Source organism: Calypte anna, chromosome Z (assembly GCF_003957555.1).
Source record: "Calypte anna isolate BGI_N300 chromosome Z, bCalAnn1_v1.p, whole genome shotgun sequence".
Lineage (NCBI taxonomy): Eukaryota > Metazoa > Chordata > Aves > Apodiformes > Trochilidae > Calypte > Calypte anna.
In genome coordinates, this window is record NC_044274.1 from 10,830,623 (window position 1) to 10,850,476 (window position 19,854).

General features: G+C 41.0%; 1 protein-coding gene across 1 annotated transcript in view; it reads left to right on the plus strand.

Annotated features, from left to right (window-relative positions):
• The window catches only part of UNC13B (unc-13 homolog B), a 211,865-nt gene that overhangs the window by 71,595 nt on the left and 120,416 nt on the right, over window positions 1–19,854 (plus strand). Inside the window, exons 10-11 of the mRNA XM_030467074.1 lie at window positions 8,350–8,676; window positions 10,557–10,647. Coding sequence (XP_030322934.1) covers window positions 8,350–8,676; window positions 10,557–10,647 — 418 coding nt within the window. The remainder of the gene's footprint in view (window positions 1–8,349; window positions 8,677–10,556; window positions 10,648–19,854) is intronic.

A 19,854-nucleotide genomic window follows, 5' to 3' on the forward strand; every position in this document is an offset into this window, starting at 1 on the left:
CAGACCATAAGGAGGAACTTGTACAAACAAAAAACATTAATAAAGAAAGCTTATCTAGTGCTGAAGTAAATAGAAAAAAACACCAGGAGAGCGCTTCTGTTACCTTTAAGGCTGGAGAAGAGCAGCAGAGAACTAAAAGTACTCAGGAAGAAACTGGAAATGCAAAGGAAGGTTTAACAAGAGAAGGACTAGATGCACCAGGCTCAAATGAAAGCTCAGCTGAATCCATCTCTTCAGCCAGGAGGCCAGAAGCTGCAAGTACAGATGATACACAGAAGAAGCACACACCAGGTTTTCTTTCTGGGTTTCTTCAAATTTCTTCAAATGAAAAGGCAGCTCATAATCAAGATTTGCCTGCTAAAAGTGAGGCTGATGGTCAGAAAAGCTCTTCTCCTGGATTATTATCTGGCTTATTGAAATTTGCTTCAAGTGAAAACTTGTCTGAATGTAAGCAAGACAAGGTGAAAACAAACTCTCTAGGCTTCATGAAGCTTTTTGACAGAGGTGAGGATTCTAGCTCAGAGACAAAACCCAGCAACTCAGGAACAGCCTCTGAAACTCAAAGCAGCACTGAAGAAAAGCAGGAAGGTTCCAGCTTCTTAAAAAATTTCCTGCCCAAGCCAAAGGAGAAACTGGATAATGTGAAAACAATGGAATCTTCCAAAACTACTGACCACCTGTCCAGTGCAAGAGTAAATAAAACAACTGAGCCCCATCCTCCCCACTCCGAGCGTCCTGTGTGCCCTGATGCTCAAGACAAGGTACAAGACTTATCTGGAAAGCCTGTAAATGGTAGGCATATCCCTCATCGGGATGCAGAATCTAGAGTTTTTCCAGCTCTTTTAAACAAAGAATCAAATAAATTTCTCGGTTTGACTGATAAAAGCTATAACCTTACGGAGCAGTACTCAGCTTATCAGGAAACAAGAAGCCACTCTAGCTTTGAATGGGAATATGAAGTGGGGGAACTGGCTGATGCTCGTGAGATAGCAGTACCAGTTTACTATGTGTTAAACCAGAACTCAGTTCTGCCCCCTCAGTTCTTGGACTGGCCCGAAAACAATATGGTAATGAATCTCTGTAAAAAGGATGGAAATGCAAATGTGATGGACTGGCAGACTAATACCAGTTTTGATGGACAGAGTGTAGATTTAAGTATGATGTCGTATGAGTCATTTGACCAGTTAATGTTTCAAGATGTCTGGTCAGAAGAAAATGATGTATGGACTGCTAATTCTCTCAATGAAAGTTATAGTAACTTTACACCCTTTGAAAGAGATGGGAGTTACTCGTTTGAAGAGTTGCCCATGGACTTAAGCTACTCCTCTGGTTGTGATGGAACTATGTGGACTCTAATTGACCAAGAAACTTTAAGTATGGATGAAAGTTTTAGGTACTCATCCTATAGCCAGGAGTATCAGGAGTGGCTAATGATGCTTGAGCAGGGTATATGGTGGCCATCAGAAGATGGTGACTGTGGATACTACATGTACAGTGATAACCATTATGTGTATTCTCTGCTCACTGATCCTACTGGACAGTATGTATATGTGTGTGCTCCTGAAACATATCCATACCCAGACTGCTGGGACTACAATTTTCAGAGGGATTCCATTCCAAGAGCTGTACTAGAAGACAACACCATTGCTGTTTGTGGTTTTAAAGTCCCTCTTGGCAGTGAAGATGAGCTGTTTTGGTTTGCTGAAGAAGAACCTTTAGATGATTATACAACAAATAAGCCTCTGGATTTGTCAGTAGCTTTGCAGAGGAGTGATCAGCTAATGAACATGAATTTGGAGACTTTTTCACAAATGTTTGAAGAGTCTATTTATTATCAGAGAGAGCAGCCATTAGACTTCTCAGGCTATAAACTTCAAAAACTCAAAGTAGATTTCAGACCTGAGAAGGAAGTGCTGAATTATTCAGAGGAGTCTCCACAAACCCTTGATCTAAGAACATATTCCAGAGAAGATAAATCACTGAGTAAGGAAGTCCACAGCAAGGAAATGGATAAGGCTGTCCCAGTGACGACTGGCAGTGGGTCATCAGGATTCTTTGGTTTCCATCTGTTTCAGTCTGCTCCTAAGGCTGAAGAAACTGTGGCATCTACTGAAAAGGTAACAGAAGCAAAAAAGACTGAAGAAGATAAGAAAACTCCAGTGAACAAGGTTAGCTCTTTATTTTCTGCTTTGGGTGGACTAATTGGAAAGTCTCCGGGTCCTGAGCCTGAGACATCAGAAGACTCTGCCTTGAAGAAAACAGACACACAGTCAAAATCATCTGAAAACAAAACTGATGTTTTATCACTTTCATCAAATAAAAAATCAGATGAGACACGAGCGGGGCAAAAGGTTCCTGTTACATCGGAACCGAGAAGAAGTACTACATCAGAACTTAATTTGGAGGCTGCTAGAAGCATAAAGCCAGAATTAAACCAGAATGAAAACATCAGTGTAAAAAAACCAGGATTAAAAAGATCTCCTTCTCAATTGAGCCAAACTGCTCCAGATGGCAGGTCCATACGAGAAGAGACACCTGGTAAAGCAACACCAGTTTCCAGACATCTTGAAAGGCATGCAAGTATAAATGAACCCAGCCAGGCACAGCCAAATCAGAGCCACCAATCCACTGAACCTGAGGAGACATTATTTAAAAGTGCACTGAAATTGTTCAGTCTTGGAGAAGATTCTCCTGCAAGCTCAACTGCCAGCAAAACTCAAACTCCTGGATTTTTTGATTTCTTTAAAACACAAGTAGGCAAAACACCACAGGCATCACCAGATTTGGAAAAAAATCGAAGTGATAAACAAGAAAAGGTGATACAGCCAGAACAGAAAGAAACTTCTAGCATCTCATCATTATTTGGAACCCTCGGAGATATCTTCAAAGTGGAGGCTGTGTCTTCTCAACCAACCCCAAGTACTTCAACTCTGCCAAAAACCAATAGCAGAACTGTAGCTGAATCAAGACAACAAACTGAGAAGTCTGGGGGTCTCCACAGTGCCAGTATGCCCTGTCTATCCTCCACCCCTAAGGATGGGGTGAGAACAGATCACATGGACAGGCACATCTCCCCTAGTCCTGGGGTGCAAATGGAACAGCAAAGTAGAACAACTAAGGAGGAGTCTTCTGAGAGTAAAGAAGTGCCTCCTGGAGACAGTTCACAAAAGCCCATCACTATCAGTGCAGGTCCTGAAGTGAGCCAGGTGAGTCAGTCAGCTGTGGAGCAAATCAGTGAACCCTCGGTTACACCAAAGCAGCAAGGAGGAAGTAATTTAGGAGGCACAGTTAATCAGGCAAAACCAAAGCCAGATCAGACACAGAAAGAATCAGGTTTCAGTTTGCCATTCAGCCTTTCTAATATCACTGCTTCAATATCACAGCCAGCAAAACCAAAGCCAGATCAGACACCGAGCGAGTCAGGTTTCAGTTTGCCATTCAGCCTCTCTGGTATCACTGCTCCGAAACCACAGCCAGCAAAAACAAAGCCAGATCAGAAACCAAAAGAGTCTGGCTTCAGTTTGCCATTCAGCCTTCCTGATATCACTGCTCCAAAATCACAGCCAGCAAAACCAAAGCCAGATCAGGCACCGAAAGAGTCAGGTTTCAGTTTGCCATTCAGCCTCCCTGATATCACTGCTCCAAAATCACAGCCAGCAAAACCAAAGCCAGATCAGGCACCGAAAGAGTCAGGTTTCAGTTTGCCATTCAGCCTCCCTGATATCACTGCTCCAAAATCACAGCCAGCAAAACCAAAGCCAGATCAGGCACCGAAAGAGTCAGGTTTCAGTTTGCCATTCAGCCTCCCTGATATCACTGCTCCAAAATCACAGCCAGCACAGCCAGCCAGTAAGGGCATATTCTCCTTCTTCACTGGGCCAGATGAACCAAAGCCTTCAGCACCTGCTCCTGCTCCTGCTAGTGGGAAGCAGCAAGAAACAGAGGGTGTGTTTCGTCTGCCCTCCTTCTTTTCCAGTGGTCCAACTGCTGAGAAGAGATCAGAGATACCTCAAAGGAGTACAAGCTTTAGCTTCTTCAGTTTGACATCCTTTTTGGATGAAAAGCCCCAAACTGCTCCAGGACAGGCCAGTAGTGCAAAACCAGCCAAACCGGTGGACTCAGAGAAGCAAAATATTTCTGCTGACTCTGGTGTCAAAATGAGCAGTTCTGCCAGGCACCAAGATGCAGACAATAAAAAAGAAGCTGATGATATTATTGCAGCAGTGACTGGCAAACAAATGCCTGATAACCTCATGGTCCCAGAAAATGAATCGAAACTTCTGGCAGTGGAAAATGTAGAAAGTGTTGCTGAAGTGACTGGCTCACAAATGTCTGAAAACCTCATGATCCCAGAAGATAAATCAGAAATGTTGGGGGACGAAAATGTAGAATGTGCTGCTCTGGTAGCTGAAGAGCATGACTTAGAGAAGCCTCCACAGGTTGATGATGCTACAGAAACCAATTTGGCTTCTTCTGGTCTTTGCCTTGAGACTCCAAGTGTGCAGGAGGATTCTCAGGGCCCACAGACTGTTTGTTTAGGGGCAAAAAATGATACTTTGGGCAGCACAGAGAAAATGGACAGTATTGCATTTCCTATTGATAAAGAAGAGCCTTATTCTTCAAAAGAACAAGCTTCTGAAAATAAAGATTGTAGTGAAGCCTTAGGTCATGAGGTGGATTCTCAGAGTCTGAATGACTTAACAAGTGACATAAAAAATGAAGCAGGCTCTGAAGATGTATGTGAGTTGCCAGAACAGAAATTACCTGAACAAACTCCTGGTGACGGGTTACAAGAGGCACAAGTGCTGCACTCTCCTCCTAAAATGCCTGAGGCATCTAATTTGCAAAACAAACCTAGGGAACCTGACAGCGATAAATCAGTACTGGATTCTTCAGTTGAAATGTTTTCAAGTTTCGTGACAAAAATGAAACCGCCTAAAACATTATCTGGTTTCTTTTCCCAACCTCAAGCTACTGCACCTCCTACTGCACAGAAGAAAAGCTCCTCTTTCTTTGGCTTCTCATCCCTCCCAAGTGCCCCAGCACCAGCTTTCACAAATGATCTGTTTGGCATCTTCAAAGGTCCAAAAGAATCTCCAAAAGAGATGCCTCCAAAATCCACCCCTAAACCTCAAAACAGTAGTATGAAAGGTGCCGCTGGATCTGTTCCAGTAAAGGATTCCAAGGTGACACAAAATACAGGTGCAGCCAGAGAATCTGAAAGAGATGCCCCGACCTCCTTAGAGGCAGATACAGTACCTGTTTCAGCAGAGGAGAGCTCCACAAAAGAGTCTCCTATGAAAACAGAAATGGAGGGAAATAAGAAATCAGAAACATGTAATGAGGAACCCTTGAGTGTCACTCCAGAAACAGCAGGGTCTAGTGAAAATCAAGCCCTTGAGGTGCTGCAGTTAGATACTGACACACAGGCCTTTGAGATGGTGGATAATAAGCCAGGCCAGTTTGATTCCTGTAATGCAGTTGATCCAGTGCAGGCTGAGGTCACTGAACTGACTGATACAAACACATGCCAACCAGATGTGGGTTCTTCACATGGAACAGAGGAAGAACCTGCTTCTGCAGATAAGGCACCTGTTGGTAGCCTTCAGACTGGTTCTTCTGATAGGCTTGAACTGGAAATGGAAGCCTCAACTAATGAGGCAGACACAAACCTTTCCCACCAAGATGAGAGTGCTACACTTGAATCAGAGTCCGCTGTTACAGAGGATCAGGCCAAGGCTGTTTCTGATGAGCAGGACGTGATCAGTAGTGAAAACAGAGAACCCACAGCTCCAGCTGATGAGCCCAGTGTTCATCTGCTCCAGCTGAATGAAAAGAAGAAAAGTGAAGCAGAACAGCAAACTGCTGAACAGGAGAAACCTTTAGTAATTGATGAGGTGCCTGCAGAAGGGATTGATTCTAAATGTGACTTGAAGAAACCGGGTGAACCTGGTAATGTTCCTCCAGAAACAAACAGCAGTAAACCGGTCTTTGAAATACCAAACATACCTAGTTTGCCAAAATTCAGCTTTATGTCATCTGCGGATAGTGGAAAGCCATTTGGGTCATTCTTCTCTCAGCAGTCACCTTCTGTTAGTAAAGCAGGGGCAGATCAGGGCCTCATGTCCAGCTTTAAGAAACTTTCATCAACTCTCTTTGAAGGAGGTAGTGAAGAAAAGGTGAGTAAGCCAGAGAGTGCCCAAGGAGCAGTATTTGGGAAAAAGCTAGATTTCTCCTTTCCCTGGCAAAAAGAGAATAAGGAGACCTCTGCCAAAAGGGAACCACATGTAACACCACAGGCTTTGTCAAAACCAGATGACAAGGTGTTAGGAACAGTCAGTTCAGATGAAAACTCAAAATCAGCCTCAGATCAACTGACTGATGCAAATATAGAAGTAAACTTGTCTTCAAAGCAGCCCGATAGTATAGACAATGAACTTTCTGAAGAACCATCTGGTGCAAGTGCTGTTGATGATACACCCAACAAAGAGCTGGGAGAGAAGTTTGATAAGGAGTCAGAAGATCAGCAAAATGTGATTTCAGGTGAACCACAAAAAGAAGATGAGGCAGAAGGGCATGCACCAGATGAGCCTGAAAAGAAGGAAACTGAGCTTGATTCTGCTCCTAATGGAGCAACACTTCATCCTAGCTCACAGGCTGCAGATCTGAATAGCGTGGAACTACTGAATGAGAAAAGGCTAGTTACAAATGAGGCATCATAAATGGTTTCAAGTTTTTGACCATTTATAATGCAATACTGTAGCAGTAGATATTGGCCTCGAGTCTGATGTTTGTAGTTTTGTGTCACCCCTATTTGGTGTCAAGTGTTTGTAGTGGTACCGATAGCTGTCACAGAGGATGTGACAAGCTGTAGTGACTGGTAATATACAAGCCCTTAGATCATTTTCTCACCCTTTTCCACTCTTTTTTTCTCTAAGTGTAATTGGATTTCCCATGTTCTTATACTGAGTCCCACTGAACAAGATGCTTCTAGTGCAAATTCCATTAGCCTTGCACTCTCTGTCTTAACTTCGCTGCATTCAATTCACTTTGCTTTCTGTTTGGAGATAACTATGTTGTATTTGCTAAGAAAAAAGGTACTAGTAGGTAGAACATACTGGAAGGAATGAACAATTTGTTTTCAAAATGCAAGTTAAAGGCTTAATTTTAGAGAGAAATTTTACTTATTAATAATCTATTCTAGGAATAATTAGGTTCCTTTCACATGAGTGAAGATTTCGAAACATTAATTGATGCATCAGTGAAGATATTCTAATGCTTGCGCTTCCTAAAATCTGTGCAAAGGTTTTTTCATGCAGTTAGGAAAGCCACTAAAGAAAGGTATTTGTACTCCATGAGTATGTTTTCAGTCCTGTGCTTGTGTTGTTACAGGTTTTGTCAAAAAAACAAACCAAAACAAACCAGTGGCTTGCTAAACTTGTATCTCTGGGTGATGTGTGTCCTGGTTTGAGCCAGCCAAATGAAACTTGTGGCTCTGAACATCCAGTTCCAACACTGGAGACCCAGAACTTCCTATCTGGCTTCAGATTCTCTAATGTGAGCAAGAGAGAGCAACGTTAGTGCTCCTCAGTTCTCAGCTGCAGTTTTCCTGACTGCATGGTGAATTTCCAGCCATTGTATTTTGTGTGAGAATTCTAGGAATTCAGTTCTGGAAGTGGTGTCTTGAATTAGAGAGATCACACCCTCTTGGCATTGTGTTTTTATGTAAATTAAATTATTGAAAAAAACTGTTGGAGCAAGACATGGGCTCCCCATTGAACAATTGCTATGTTTTTGTCAAAGGTTTTAAGTTTATGGTCCTGACACCCTTAATCTTGACTTCAGTGTATTTTACCATAAGTGTTAAATAAGTAAATAAATAAATAAATAAATAAATTTATAATAATGAAAGTAATTGAAGAAATAGAATTAACAATAGCTTAAAGGAGCATGATAGAGACCTTAGCTGCAGTGAAGCTGCAGAAGACAGAAACACTTCCACTCTGAATTGCTATTTTTCCATCCTTGCTCCTGTTTGGTTATTAGAATATCTTCACTGGCAGTTTCTAGCTGATGCAAGGTGAAGAAATAGTCAGTTGGTACAAGAAAGACCATTGTCATATATGGTCTATATACTGGCAGGCTGTGTCTTAATTATTTCCACTGACTACCAAAATTTTGAGGTTCCAAAATCTAGACTTAGTTGTGTGAGTATAATAGTGAAGTCTGTCTGCACAATGTGTCTTTACAGTAATATTTAGTGTCCCACGGAGTTTGATAGCTGTGCAGATTGCTTTGTGTTTCTCTAAGCCATTGTTTTTTCTGATGGGCTTTCTTGTTCTCTCATAGTCCTGCTGACAGCAGTAGATATGACTCCTCTTGTAATGTCAGCCAGGGAAGCTCTCGCCTGAGTGAGCCGGATCATTCCCATGAAAGTGCCCATGGCTCTGAGCAAGATGATGATCACCAGGAAAGAGAGTTGAATCATTCCTACCACAGTCTGGGCAGCTACCAGAAGGATGGTCAGGCATGGCTCAAGGAGCAAGAGGAGCCTTGTGGCAAAGGGGAGGAGGAAAAGATCTGTGAGACAGAGGAGAAACTTGCAGACCATTCTGCCCCTAAATTGCCTCTGGAACCTGAGAAGCCCAAGGCTGTTGATGCAGGACCCCAAGTGAGGTAGGTGAAACTATTAATGAGTTCTTTCAACTAATTCAAAAATTAACTAATTCAGTTTCCTCTCTTTGCTGTTTCCCAGGGCAAATCATACATGCTCTGCCTACAGCATTCTCTAACAATTAACATGATGCTGCTGATCTGTGAGAGCTTTATGTGCTGAACCAGTTATTTATGAGACACAGGCTAAGCATAAATTGTGTTTATTCTCTGTATGTAAAGAGAAATGTCTGCTGGTGCCTTGAAGCTTGTTTGCTGTATTTTCCAGTTTTCATTTGTTGAGTGTAGTCTGGTCCACAGATCACTGCTGCCATTGCTCACATGTGGGAGCAACCACGAACTACATGTAGTCATGGCTAGAGGTACAGGAGTTCCTTTCTTGTGTTGTAGGCTACTGCAATCAGTTGCTGTTTATGTTTGTAGGTTGTAGAGCTGCAGTATGAATAGACATGTTGCTCTGACTCACTGTGGCAGCTTTTCTTGTCCTTGCACTTGGGCTTTCCAAGCTGTCACCAGTACTGAAAACAGTCAAAAGTATTTCAGCTAAGTTTTGGGGATTTTGTACAGTGGGTTTTGTACAGCTTCTACAGGAATTTTAAAATTCACTGTTTAACTTAAGAACTGTTGGGTTTTGGGTTTGTTTGCTTGTTTTCCCCTTGAGGTAATGAAGTCACTGCATCCCCTAGTGTGGATATGGTTATACTTTTGTGAGTGTGAGGGCTCATTTTTATCTGGTTCAGTTAGATCTGTGGAAAGCTGTCTGTCTGTACCCTTTGGGAAGGTGCAGATGGTGTCACAGTGATGTCTTCTGTAATGACAGAATTAACCACAGCAGTTCATGTGTAGGCAACCCTTACACTGAAGATATGAAAAAGGAAAGTAAGACTAGAAAAACTGTTAAACTGTTTTTAAGCTCTGACTCACTTTCCTCTTCTCCTTATAGAGCAGCAGGAGTCTTGTCCCAGAATGGCTGCCCTATATTTGCTCACAGGGAAGGTTGTTCACATAGTCTATTTCAGGCTAATAAGGGGATATAACTTGGATACTCCTGTATCACTGACTCCTTCCTTCTCCACTCTCTGGTACTGATTTTCTGTCTCCATGGAGGATGCATGGAACTGAACTCTGAATGTTGATCCTTAGAGTTGCACCTGGTAGATGTGTAGGATGGTTTCATGTTGCTCTCAGTTATATTTTTTTCTTTACTGTCAGCAGTGTGGGGTGCTTTGCTGGCAGAAGGATGTTTGTTTTGATAGTTTACACTTCAGCAACACAAAAAAGAAAGAATGCAACCAAAGACCCAGTGTATAATGAGTTTAGGGAGTGTAAAATGTCCCGTGGGGCATTGAGATGGGGCACTACTGCCAGATGCAGATGCCCTCTTGAAATACTGTAGAAAAAGGTGAAGTGAGAAAGGTGCAATGAAAGGGAAAAAACACAGTTGAGCCCTGTTGCCAGTATTTCCACTGAAGAGGGATGAACATTTCTAGCAGTAGGGAAGAGGCAGTGGTTAGAAAGGATCTGCAATGGGCATGGAAAACCTTTCATCTGCCTCTGTGTAGTGTGTACAGTTACAATACTAATGTGTTGAACTGACTTGATCAGGTAGCTGGAACTGCTTTCCTGGTATTTTGACCAACACCATCTTAATCCTGGGGCCAGATTGTATCCTAGCTTTTATCTTCAGTGACTCAGTTTCCAAAAGTGCCTGCGTATAAGGAAACCTTTGCTTTAAACCTCTTTACTCCCAGAGTAAGAGCACGGCTGTGCTGACCAAAGCCTGTTGGTTTGCTGAAGCTGTGATTGCACCGTGCAACATCGAATCTCCAGTGCTAACAGATGAGTGGTTTTCATTTAGTGATTTTGTTTTTCTCATCTTTAAGCTACGATGGTGACAAGGAGCCACCACCCTTTCCTCCAGCAAGAGCCCATTGGATTAGAGCCATTAACAAAGTTCGGCTGCAGCTTCAAGAGGTAGGATGTAATATTGCTGCCCACCTTCTTTCTGCTGTCCGTGTCTGGTTGAAGGTTTCATTTCTACTTCCTTGTAATACACCTCTTGCAGTTTTGGTATTGAACAGACTAAATATTTGATCAAATGTATTGTATTGGACTGCAGCATGTTGTGATGGTCTCAGAGCTACCTTCTTCTACCAAGTATTTTGAATGTTATTGTCTAAAGACAATTACTGATTAATATCAGTAAACATGCAGGAGAAGAGAAATTATCTCTGAATTAGAAATAGCTCTGTAAACAGTATTAATAATGTCTGTGACTAAATGGTTCATGTTAAATTGTTAAAAATGAAAGCTTTCTTTCAAGGCAACTTGAGGATAGCTTGTTAGCTTAGTAGGAGTTACTGATACTATTTGTCGTGTGAAAATGTTCCCTGGAAAACTTCACATCAAATATTTTTATATATATTAATTGAGAGTGGGGGTATAATTAGTCTTGGTATTTCCATCTCATGAAAGTATGATTTAAAAATAAATAATCTTGATTTGGGAAGTCAAAAAGAAAAGGTTGTGACATTTTCTTTAACAGTATAAACAGTCTTGTTGTAGAAAACAGCGATTAAGACCCAAAAAGTTGTTGTTTTTTTTTTAAAAACGTCTTATGCTTTCATCCATCTGTATGCCCACAGAAAGATAACATATGGTGTTCATATTCTATAGATGATAAACTATTGCCTACTATTCAAAATGCAGGGTTAATGTATTTCACTTAGAAATACTACTTTCTTCCATAGCTCTCTTGTTTTAATAAGAAATTATTTTACAGTGTCTATCTATCAGTATCAGGACTTTTCTTTCTTGTATGGATCTGTTGCAAATTTTAGGAAATTTTTTTTTTTTTTTTTATCTGGGGCATCTGATCTGCCATAGCAGAACTACTCTCCCTTGACTTACCTGGACTGTGAATTCTTTCTTATGTAACGATTACTTTGCTACTTCACTTCTGAGCAGAGTGATTCAGGTCAAAACTGTCAGCATGAAATGGAAATTAAATTTAAGAGATGTTAGTATCTAAGAAGAATGGGAATTTCTATTGTGGTTTTGTAGAGCATCAAAGCAATGGTTTGGTTCTGTGCCTTATGGAAAACAAGTGCACAAACATACCAGCAGGGACAAAAGATTCAATTATACCTGTCTCTGGATATCTTTTTTTTTTCTTCTTCTTTTTTTCCCTGTGAGAGCACACAGTGATTCAGTATCAATCTTTGTGTTCCTGCTGAATTTGAAGGAAGGACATGCTTTGAGATCACTGTTACAGAACTTTGGGTTGGTCATGTCATGATTTTTTATTTGCTGTGGCCACTCCTAACAACAAAATTCCATTAAAACAAAAACCAACTTTCCATCAGCCTGCTCCAGGGCTTAGCTTTCTTTGCTATCTAAAGGCTTTTCCTAACCTCTGATCTATCTTATAAATCTATTCCTCACTATTGGGACAAAAGGAAAAGGAGCAGAACCTATTCCCTTCCTCCCTGTAATAGTGAAGGGCTGCTTGCTCTTTTAGCCTTTTCTTGTGAGTTTTTCTTCTAGGCACTCCAACACTGGATGTAGAGACTGATCTGTCCAAAACTGTGAATGTAGAAACCCATCTGAGAGCCTGCTCATGTGCACTGCAGAGCAATGCAGACTTTGTTCTCCAGGCTGTGATCCTGGTATCCCAAGGTATCAGTTATCCTGCTGTGATGATGCCTTTTTATCTCAGGCTAACACTGTTGTATAGTTACCCTCTTATCATTTCCAGAGCTGAGGCTCCTTCTGAAAAACTGCTTTGTCAGTTGTTCCCTAGCCCAATTTGTGTTGGATTAGAGCTGAGTATGGCTTTGCACTTGTTTTTATAGAAGTGTTTTTTGTTTTCTTTTTTTCAACTTCTTAAGCACTTTGCTGTCTGTCTCTTCCTGTTATGCCTACAAATCCTTGAAGTTGTATGTGAATAAGTTGTGTAGCACCCAAGCTGCCAACTTCTGTGCTTCCAGAGCTGCCTGAGGGACTCTGCTTGATACTCTGAGTTTGACTGCCCTCAGTATAATTTTTTCCAGTGTGTTTGCATCTATTTCAGCAGTTTCATCCAGGCCTCGGGATATAAAACTTATACTGTTACTCTCCTACTCCTAAAAATAATTGTCTTAGAAGGAAATTAAATGAATTTGACACAGTTCTACTCTTGATGAAACCATGCTCACTGTTATTTCACTCCTTTTTATGTTGTAGAAGATTTGCAAATAATTTGATTATTTGTTCCAGTCTTAAGTTCCCAGGAGGGGAGGGAAAAAGTCAAGTTAGTGCTTTCATCATTATCCACATCCTCCTCTTCCTTTTTTTAAAGCATAAATGCTTGCTTTGCCCTTTTCAGATCTTCAAATGTCTTGCCTGTTTTTAAAGTTCTTAGCACTTTGCACTTGTCAGTGTTGCAACCTTGTACCTGAGGATGAAGATTTATCAGGTCAGCTGACTTAGAAATAACTACCTTTTCTGTTTGCTTTCAAATTTGTTCTCCTTTACTGAAGCCTGCTTTTTTAATGACTTGCTGAACTTTTTTCTTTTTCCCCAAAGAACTAGAATTCTGTCAGCTGCTTGACTGCAGTAGTCCCTGTCAGTGAGGACCTGAAGCAATTAAGGCATAAAATGTTCCAGTCATAATGACACCTGATTATAGCTGTTCTCTTCCTTTGAGTAGGAGCCATGATTTGTCATTTTGTGTGTTCACTGCTAGGTGTTTAATTTTGTGTATTGACCTTCTGATTTCTTTCCTGTGTAATCATGCTTGTCCTTAAAAACTTCATCAAGAAAATATCTGCATTTCAAAGTTCAAGCCCTCTGAAGAGCTTGTGATTTTTTTGACTGTTGTCTTATTGGATGTACTTTCCATCCTCTGCACTGGGATAGCTTGTGATTTTTTTTTCTGATAGTGCTGTTTCATTATCTGTTAACAGCTTCCTGAACTTATAGTCATTTAAGCCTGTTTCTCATGAGCTCTAGTTTTTCCAGGTTTTTATTGGATTGTGTTCTTGAATTGCCTTGTTTTTCTGGCTCATCTAATTCCTTTCTTTTCAAGCTATCAGGAAGACTGTCAGTTTTCTCATATGCATCCTCATTTCTCTCCATACTTTTGCTAAAATATAAAAGAGAGTCTATGCTAGTTGCTTTCTGCACCTTGTGCGTCATCAGCAGTTCATTCCTAAGTCTTGTTTTGAACTCCACTACGTGATACAAATACAGACTATCCAGATAAGTCTTAGGATTTGTAAGGTCTCTGGGATGATAGTTTAACTGGTTGGTAGTTAGAAAAGCTCCTGTCTCTTGCCTCTGGTTACCCCATTAACACCTCACCATCTTCAGTCATTGCCTAGAGGCTTTCAAGAGGATTTTCCTTCTGTTTTGTTCCAGTGCTTTTAACACAGCTGCTTACCTTCTTAATGTTCCAAGTGATCCCTCCAGCTCTCTTCAAAGTTCCCCTTCCTCAATGTACAGTTAAATTTCAGCAATACACGGTGAGTTCCATCTCACTGAGCTGAGCTACTGGATTCCTCTCACACAGACAACCAACATGGTTCTTATGACTCTTAATTGCTAATGATCTGGCTGAAATTTGAAAGAAATAAGAGATTTAAAAAAAAAAACTAAAAACATCCAAGAAGTTTCCATATGTGATGTGATTATAAATCCCCAAAGCAGTTCAGCCTCCTACCTGAGAAGGGATTAATATTCATGTGAATAATGTAAATACATCCTACAGGACCATGAGTCAGAAAAATGTAGTATTTTAATTAATACTTGACAGTTATGAAATGGCACAGAAATTTGTAACTGTGGATGTTAAAAGTTTTTGGTAGCATGCACAGTTTTTCCCTCACTTCTGCTGTTTTGCTTGTTCTCTTTCTGTGTTTGTGAGGAGGAAACTTAATTATGACTGAATTAAAGCAGGGTTTTCATCCTAGAGAGGAATGACTCAATAATTCTCACCTTCACACTTAGAACACAAAGCGGGATTAATTGATAGCTCGTTTCTGCAGTCCCTCTGTGAGAGCTTCGTTTGCAGAACAAACACATAGCTATTGCATCTTCAACTTTCATCCCTTCTGAACTGAAGTAGCCTTCAGCTAGTGACACAGCTGTGTGACTTTTAAATTTACACTAATTTGAATCTGAGTTTTCCATAACACATAAGAATTGGTGGACTAGAGAAGGAAAAAGAAATCAGTCAAGTCACCAAATTACCTTTCTTACCAGTTCTTTCAAGTACATTTGAGTATTACAAGCGTGTGGGGTCTGTGATTTCATCCACATGTATGTGTTTATGGGGGAGAAAGTCTTAGGCATAATTTTCCTCTTCTATCTGGAGATTAAATATATAAATTTGTTTGTTCTCATTTAAAACCCAAAGTCACTGGGGCAGTGTTTCCTTTTAGGTTTGCTTTCTTCTAGGTGTTATCGCATACCAGTTACTTTGACTTTAGTATTTTTCTTTCTCTGTTAAATGACAATAGTCTGTTCTTTTTCACTGTTATTGAAGTATATCATATGTCATGGTGGCAGATGTGGTTCAGGACATTGTTCTTCCAGGATACCATAAGCACTTGTAGCTGAAGGACTGAATTAGTGTTCTATAGTGCTACAGGTACCCAGCTGTAGCCCCAGTCTTATTTTTTGCATGTCCTTTAGTGATACAATTAGCACTTCTGATCCAGCACTTGCAAATATTTAAGAACCATCAGAGTCTCACTTTTAAAAGACGTTGTCTAGGGGACAGTATTATATTGCTGACTTTGGAGTGTGAAGCCCCAGTTTAATTTTGAAAATATGTTGAAAAAACACCACTATTGCCTTCTAATATAGCTGTGGGGTGCCCTGTGGAGTCCCTTATGGACTTTGCTATTATTGAGGAGATCAGCTGGGCACTAACTAGTGCCAGTTTCATTTGCTAGTTTAGTTATAAGTTACCTGCCTGCCCACACTCCCCACATGTGAATCCAGACCCTCTGATCAGTTAATCCATGTACCTGTGCTCCATCCCAGATGGGTAGTGGAGGACACACCTGCTTTGAGCTAGCCACCAACAGGTGAGGAACTGTTCCTTTCCACCTCTCATGAACTGTGCAGTCCATGCAATAGCTTTCTTTGGGCATTTTATTTCCCTTAAGCTTTGTTTCCTGTGTGCTTTTTCATCGGTCCCGTGAAGATGAGTAAGCTCTGCATTTTCAAAGCCTCCCACACAGTGGCAAAGAAGCAAACTGAAGCACTGTGACTCTATCAGGGAGTTACCAGAAACTTCTCTTCATATAGAAAAACTACATCCCCAGTGAAATGCCTTCATTCTTTTCTACCTGCTGTATTTATGAAGGCTATTTTTAACCTCCACCAAAATTCTATTACCGCTGACCAAATGTCACAGGGATCAAAGCAGGTGGGGATCTGTAGAAACTGTGCTTTTTGCTCATGCAATTGCTGCTCCCACGCTGGAGAGTAGGTCTGTATAGGTAAGATGAGATCCAAGGGTTGCTGCCAGCTGTAGGGCTGTTAAGTGTCTGTGCTCACACTGGCAGACAAGTGCTATCTGCATACCTTACCTAGAAAACGTGTGTGGCTTTCAGACCTCTCAGGGATTGCACAACAATAATTATTTAGAAAGTATTTAAATACAAATGCAGTGCAGGTGTTGTTATCTTCCCGTGCCATAATGTTATTTCCTTCTGCTGCATCTGCGTTTGCAGACTAGCAAGTCTTGTGGGATTCCCCAGAGCCCTTCATGGCTTTCCCAGAGAAGCTTTCAGTGTGGGGTAATGCCCCAGTGGTTAAATAACCTTTATCTGTGTGTCTTCTTGTCTCTCTGTGAGGGGATGTTCAGCTAACCTGCTGCACTCAGAGAAGGAAAAGCTTCTTTCATATCAGTGTCTTAAATAAGATATCTACATACCTGCATCTCTTTGGAATAAAATGTGTGTTTATTTATCCTTAATAATCCTTAATACCTGCATCCTTTTTCCTTAAATATCCTTTAATTATCCTTAATGAAATTCTCTGAGACCTACTATCAGTTTTTAACCTGCTCTACGTCGAGGTGTTATAAAATAACAAAGAGATAATTATTTCTGGGTACACACAAGAAAATAGTGTTGTATCTTTGTTACCTGCTGTTGTGATTTTTTTAGTCTAAGTTTGATAAACTTGTGTGAAAAATCAGCAGACTTTCTCTTTCCAGAGTAAATATGCTAAGATCAAGAGAAATGGTTTCGTGTGAGCAACATCCTGGTAAGAAATGCTTTTCATGATGACAACAGCAACTATGAACCTATTCAGCTGCTAACAAGCTTTTCTGCAAGCTTCTCTGAACACATCAGTGTACTGACATTAAACTTATATTCACCTTTTCTAGAAACCAGTTTTGGTGTTGATGATCTGTATTCCCCAGCACACAGTACCTCTGACCCTTTCACTGACAACAGAGTTCCTTCATACTATCCTGCTTCTGGCTAGAAAGATCTCAAATTCTTTCCAGAGGAGATTTCTTAGTCATAACAGAAGTTCGCAGTGTCCATACCTAACTGTCCTGTAATGCTATTTTACTTTTCCACTGCAAGCCTCCTGTAGGCCTTCGAGAGGAGAGGTTGCCTCCATGAGGACATGAAGAATATTGATTTTCTTTTCCCCATCCATATTAGTTTTGAGGACCATAGCTTTGTTTCTCTGTTTGTATTGTAAACTCTACACACCTGTGAGTCAAAATTCTTATAAATGGAAATGAGAATCCAAGTGTAGTATTTCTCCCACAGTTTATTCCATTGATATCCTTAAAAATAAAAGGGAGATGTTAATGCAACATCTGGGTTATAGTTTACAAACATGGGGTGTTCCACTATCAGATGAAGCTCCTACTCTGTGCCAGCTCCTACTCTGTGCACATTAAATTCAAGTAGTATAGCATGGCTGAAGTGAATCTGTCTGTCCTCTGACTTGTAAGGTCATAATGGCAGTACTAGGATGCATGTGAATAATCTGTTATTGCACCATTTTAATTTTTATTTTGCTTAAAACACTTTGTGTCTAATCGAGGCTTCCCATAGTTTAGAGAAGTATATTGGCTGGTGAACTCTAACACTCCTCCAGGGAATAGCTCTTCCTGGCACCCACTCCTGCTTGGACATCTTAGACCAGAGAAATATTGCTGTTCAAATTCATCATGGTACTGCAAAACAGATTTTAATTCTAACAGGCTGGTATTTTCTGAAGGAAAAGGCATCTTATTCACCTTCCTTCTGTCCATGGGAATTGTACTTCTGCTGATCAGAAACCAAGATGTGGGTGGCTGCAATTGGCTGGCAATGTGGATAGATGACCTTGTTTTGTTCAGCTCCTAGGTTCTGAATTAAACTACATACCCAAAATTGCTGCATTTTTGTCTCTAATATAATTTCTTTTAGGCAATCTGGTCACAAAAACTTCTGTGTTTATTGCCTGAATTGCGTTGAATATTGCAGGCTGAAGGGACTATCCATGTGCTCAGAGCTCCTCCGAACTGGAATGAGCTACAGTAAGCTATTTTCCCCTGCCTGGTACTGACCAGTTTGCATTCATGTTTCTACCAAAACTTTCTGAATACTGACTTGCACAACCTGCTGCAGCAATTGTCTGAAGCTTTCAGGAAAAATGGAACCCAGATCTGTTTGGAGAGTTGAGCAAGTCCTCTAAATAGTATATTCTAAAGGCTGGAGGAGAATACTAAAAATATGGGAGCTGAGGCAGCTGTTGCCACCTCATGCAAAGCTTCCCTCTTTGCACTTTGCTCTGGGGAGGTAATGGCAGAAAGAGTTACAGCCCTGTAGTCTGCAGATAGAGTCTGTTGTAGCTGATGAGGAGTGGAGTGCAGAATCCTGCAGTGTCTTGGCTGCCTTGACACACCATGGCACAAGGTGCTGATCAGCAGAAACTGCTTTATCAAGCACTGGAGTAAGTCAGTTCCTCCTGCTCAGAATAGGGGTGCAATGGGAGAGGTGGGTGGGGGGACTCCTACCTGCCACAATCACAGCACTTTAAAAATAGTGTTGGCTGTTGGGAGAAGCCAGACTTAGCACTCTTATTTTTAAGGCTCTGTGTGGGAGGAGGGGATATTTCCCAGTATTTCGTGTTACTGAAGCAATCTGTACAAGAAATGCTGCACCAGAGAGATAGCAGTGGGCCTTGGCTTATAAGGCACAAGACTTGAGGAAAAGATGAGCTAACCAGCACTGGCTGAGAGCATCATAAATGAAGTGTTAAATACTTGGGCAGTGTTAGCAGGCGGTTTGGATGTCATGACTTTTCAGAAAAAGACATTAGGTCAGAAAAAGGGGTTTGGTACATCATAATTTTGTCTTGTTGTTTTGCTTTTACTTGTTTCTTGTTTTCCAAGCTGCATAGTTACACAACTTGTTTAGATGTAGGGCAAGATCACCTTGTATGCTTCTGAGCTGATTGTTGGAATTGTTTAAGGGTTGTTATAACTGGAATCTTCTAGTACTCTGCATCTGGATTTAAGTAAGATGATGATTGCTTCCTCTCCCCCCTGCCCCCGCCTTGCCAATTGTATAAGTGGCATTTGGAAGTCAAAATGCTGTTAGTAACACATAATGTAATGCCTGAAGACAGCAGGACTCCAATGCTGGCTGCTGCTACATAGCATGTAAAACAGGGTAGAATTTTTATTTTTTTGCACATTTTAATGTCAGTGATTTATTGAATTCAAGCTACTTGAAGGTCTTGTGATTCAGGAAATGAATGCTGTTAGGAGGTAGTTCTTGCCAGGTGATATGATCACTTTCTTTCTATCCAGACTCCTTACTTGGTAACCAAGCAGAATTTATAAGTTATACTGTGGCCACCAGCAAGTTTTCTACTGGTCAGATGAGCCTGAATCAAGGATCTAGGTCAAGCTGTAGGTTCCTTCCCGTCCCTGTGATGGCTGATCGGTGGAACTTTCAAATGGACTTTTTGGTGGTTCCCTTTTGGCTTCATTTGAAGCATGCATGTACTTGTAAAGTTAGGTTGAGTTCTTGCTCTCCTCAGAATTGTCTTTCCTTGGAGACTATCATCTGGTTTTATAATGTGCATCCTCTGCTGAAAGGTGCTTGGGAACATCAAGGTATCTGACATCTGTTCTGGAGGGACCGCTAGCTGAATGCATTGACAGCTCTG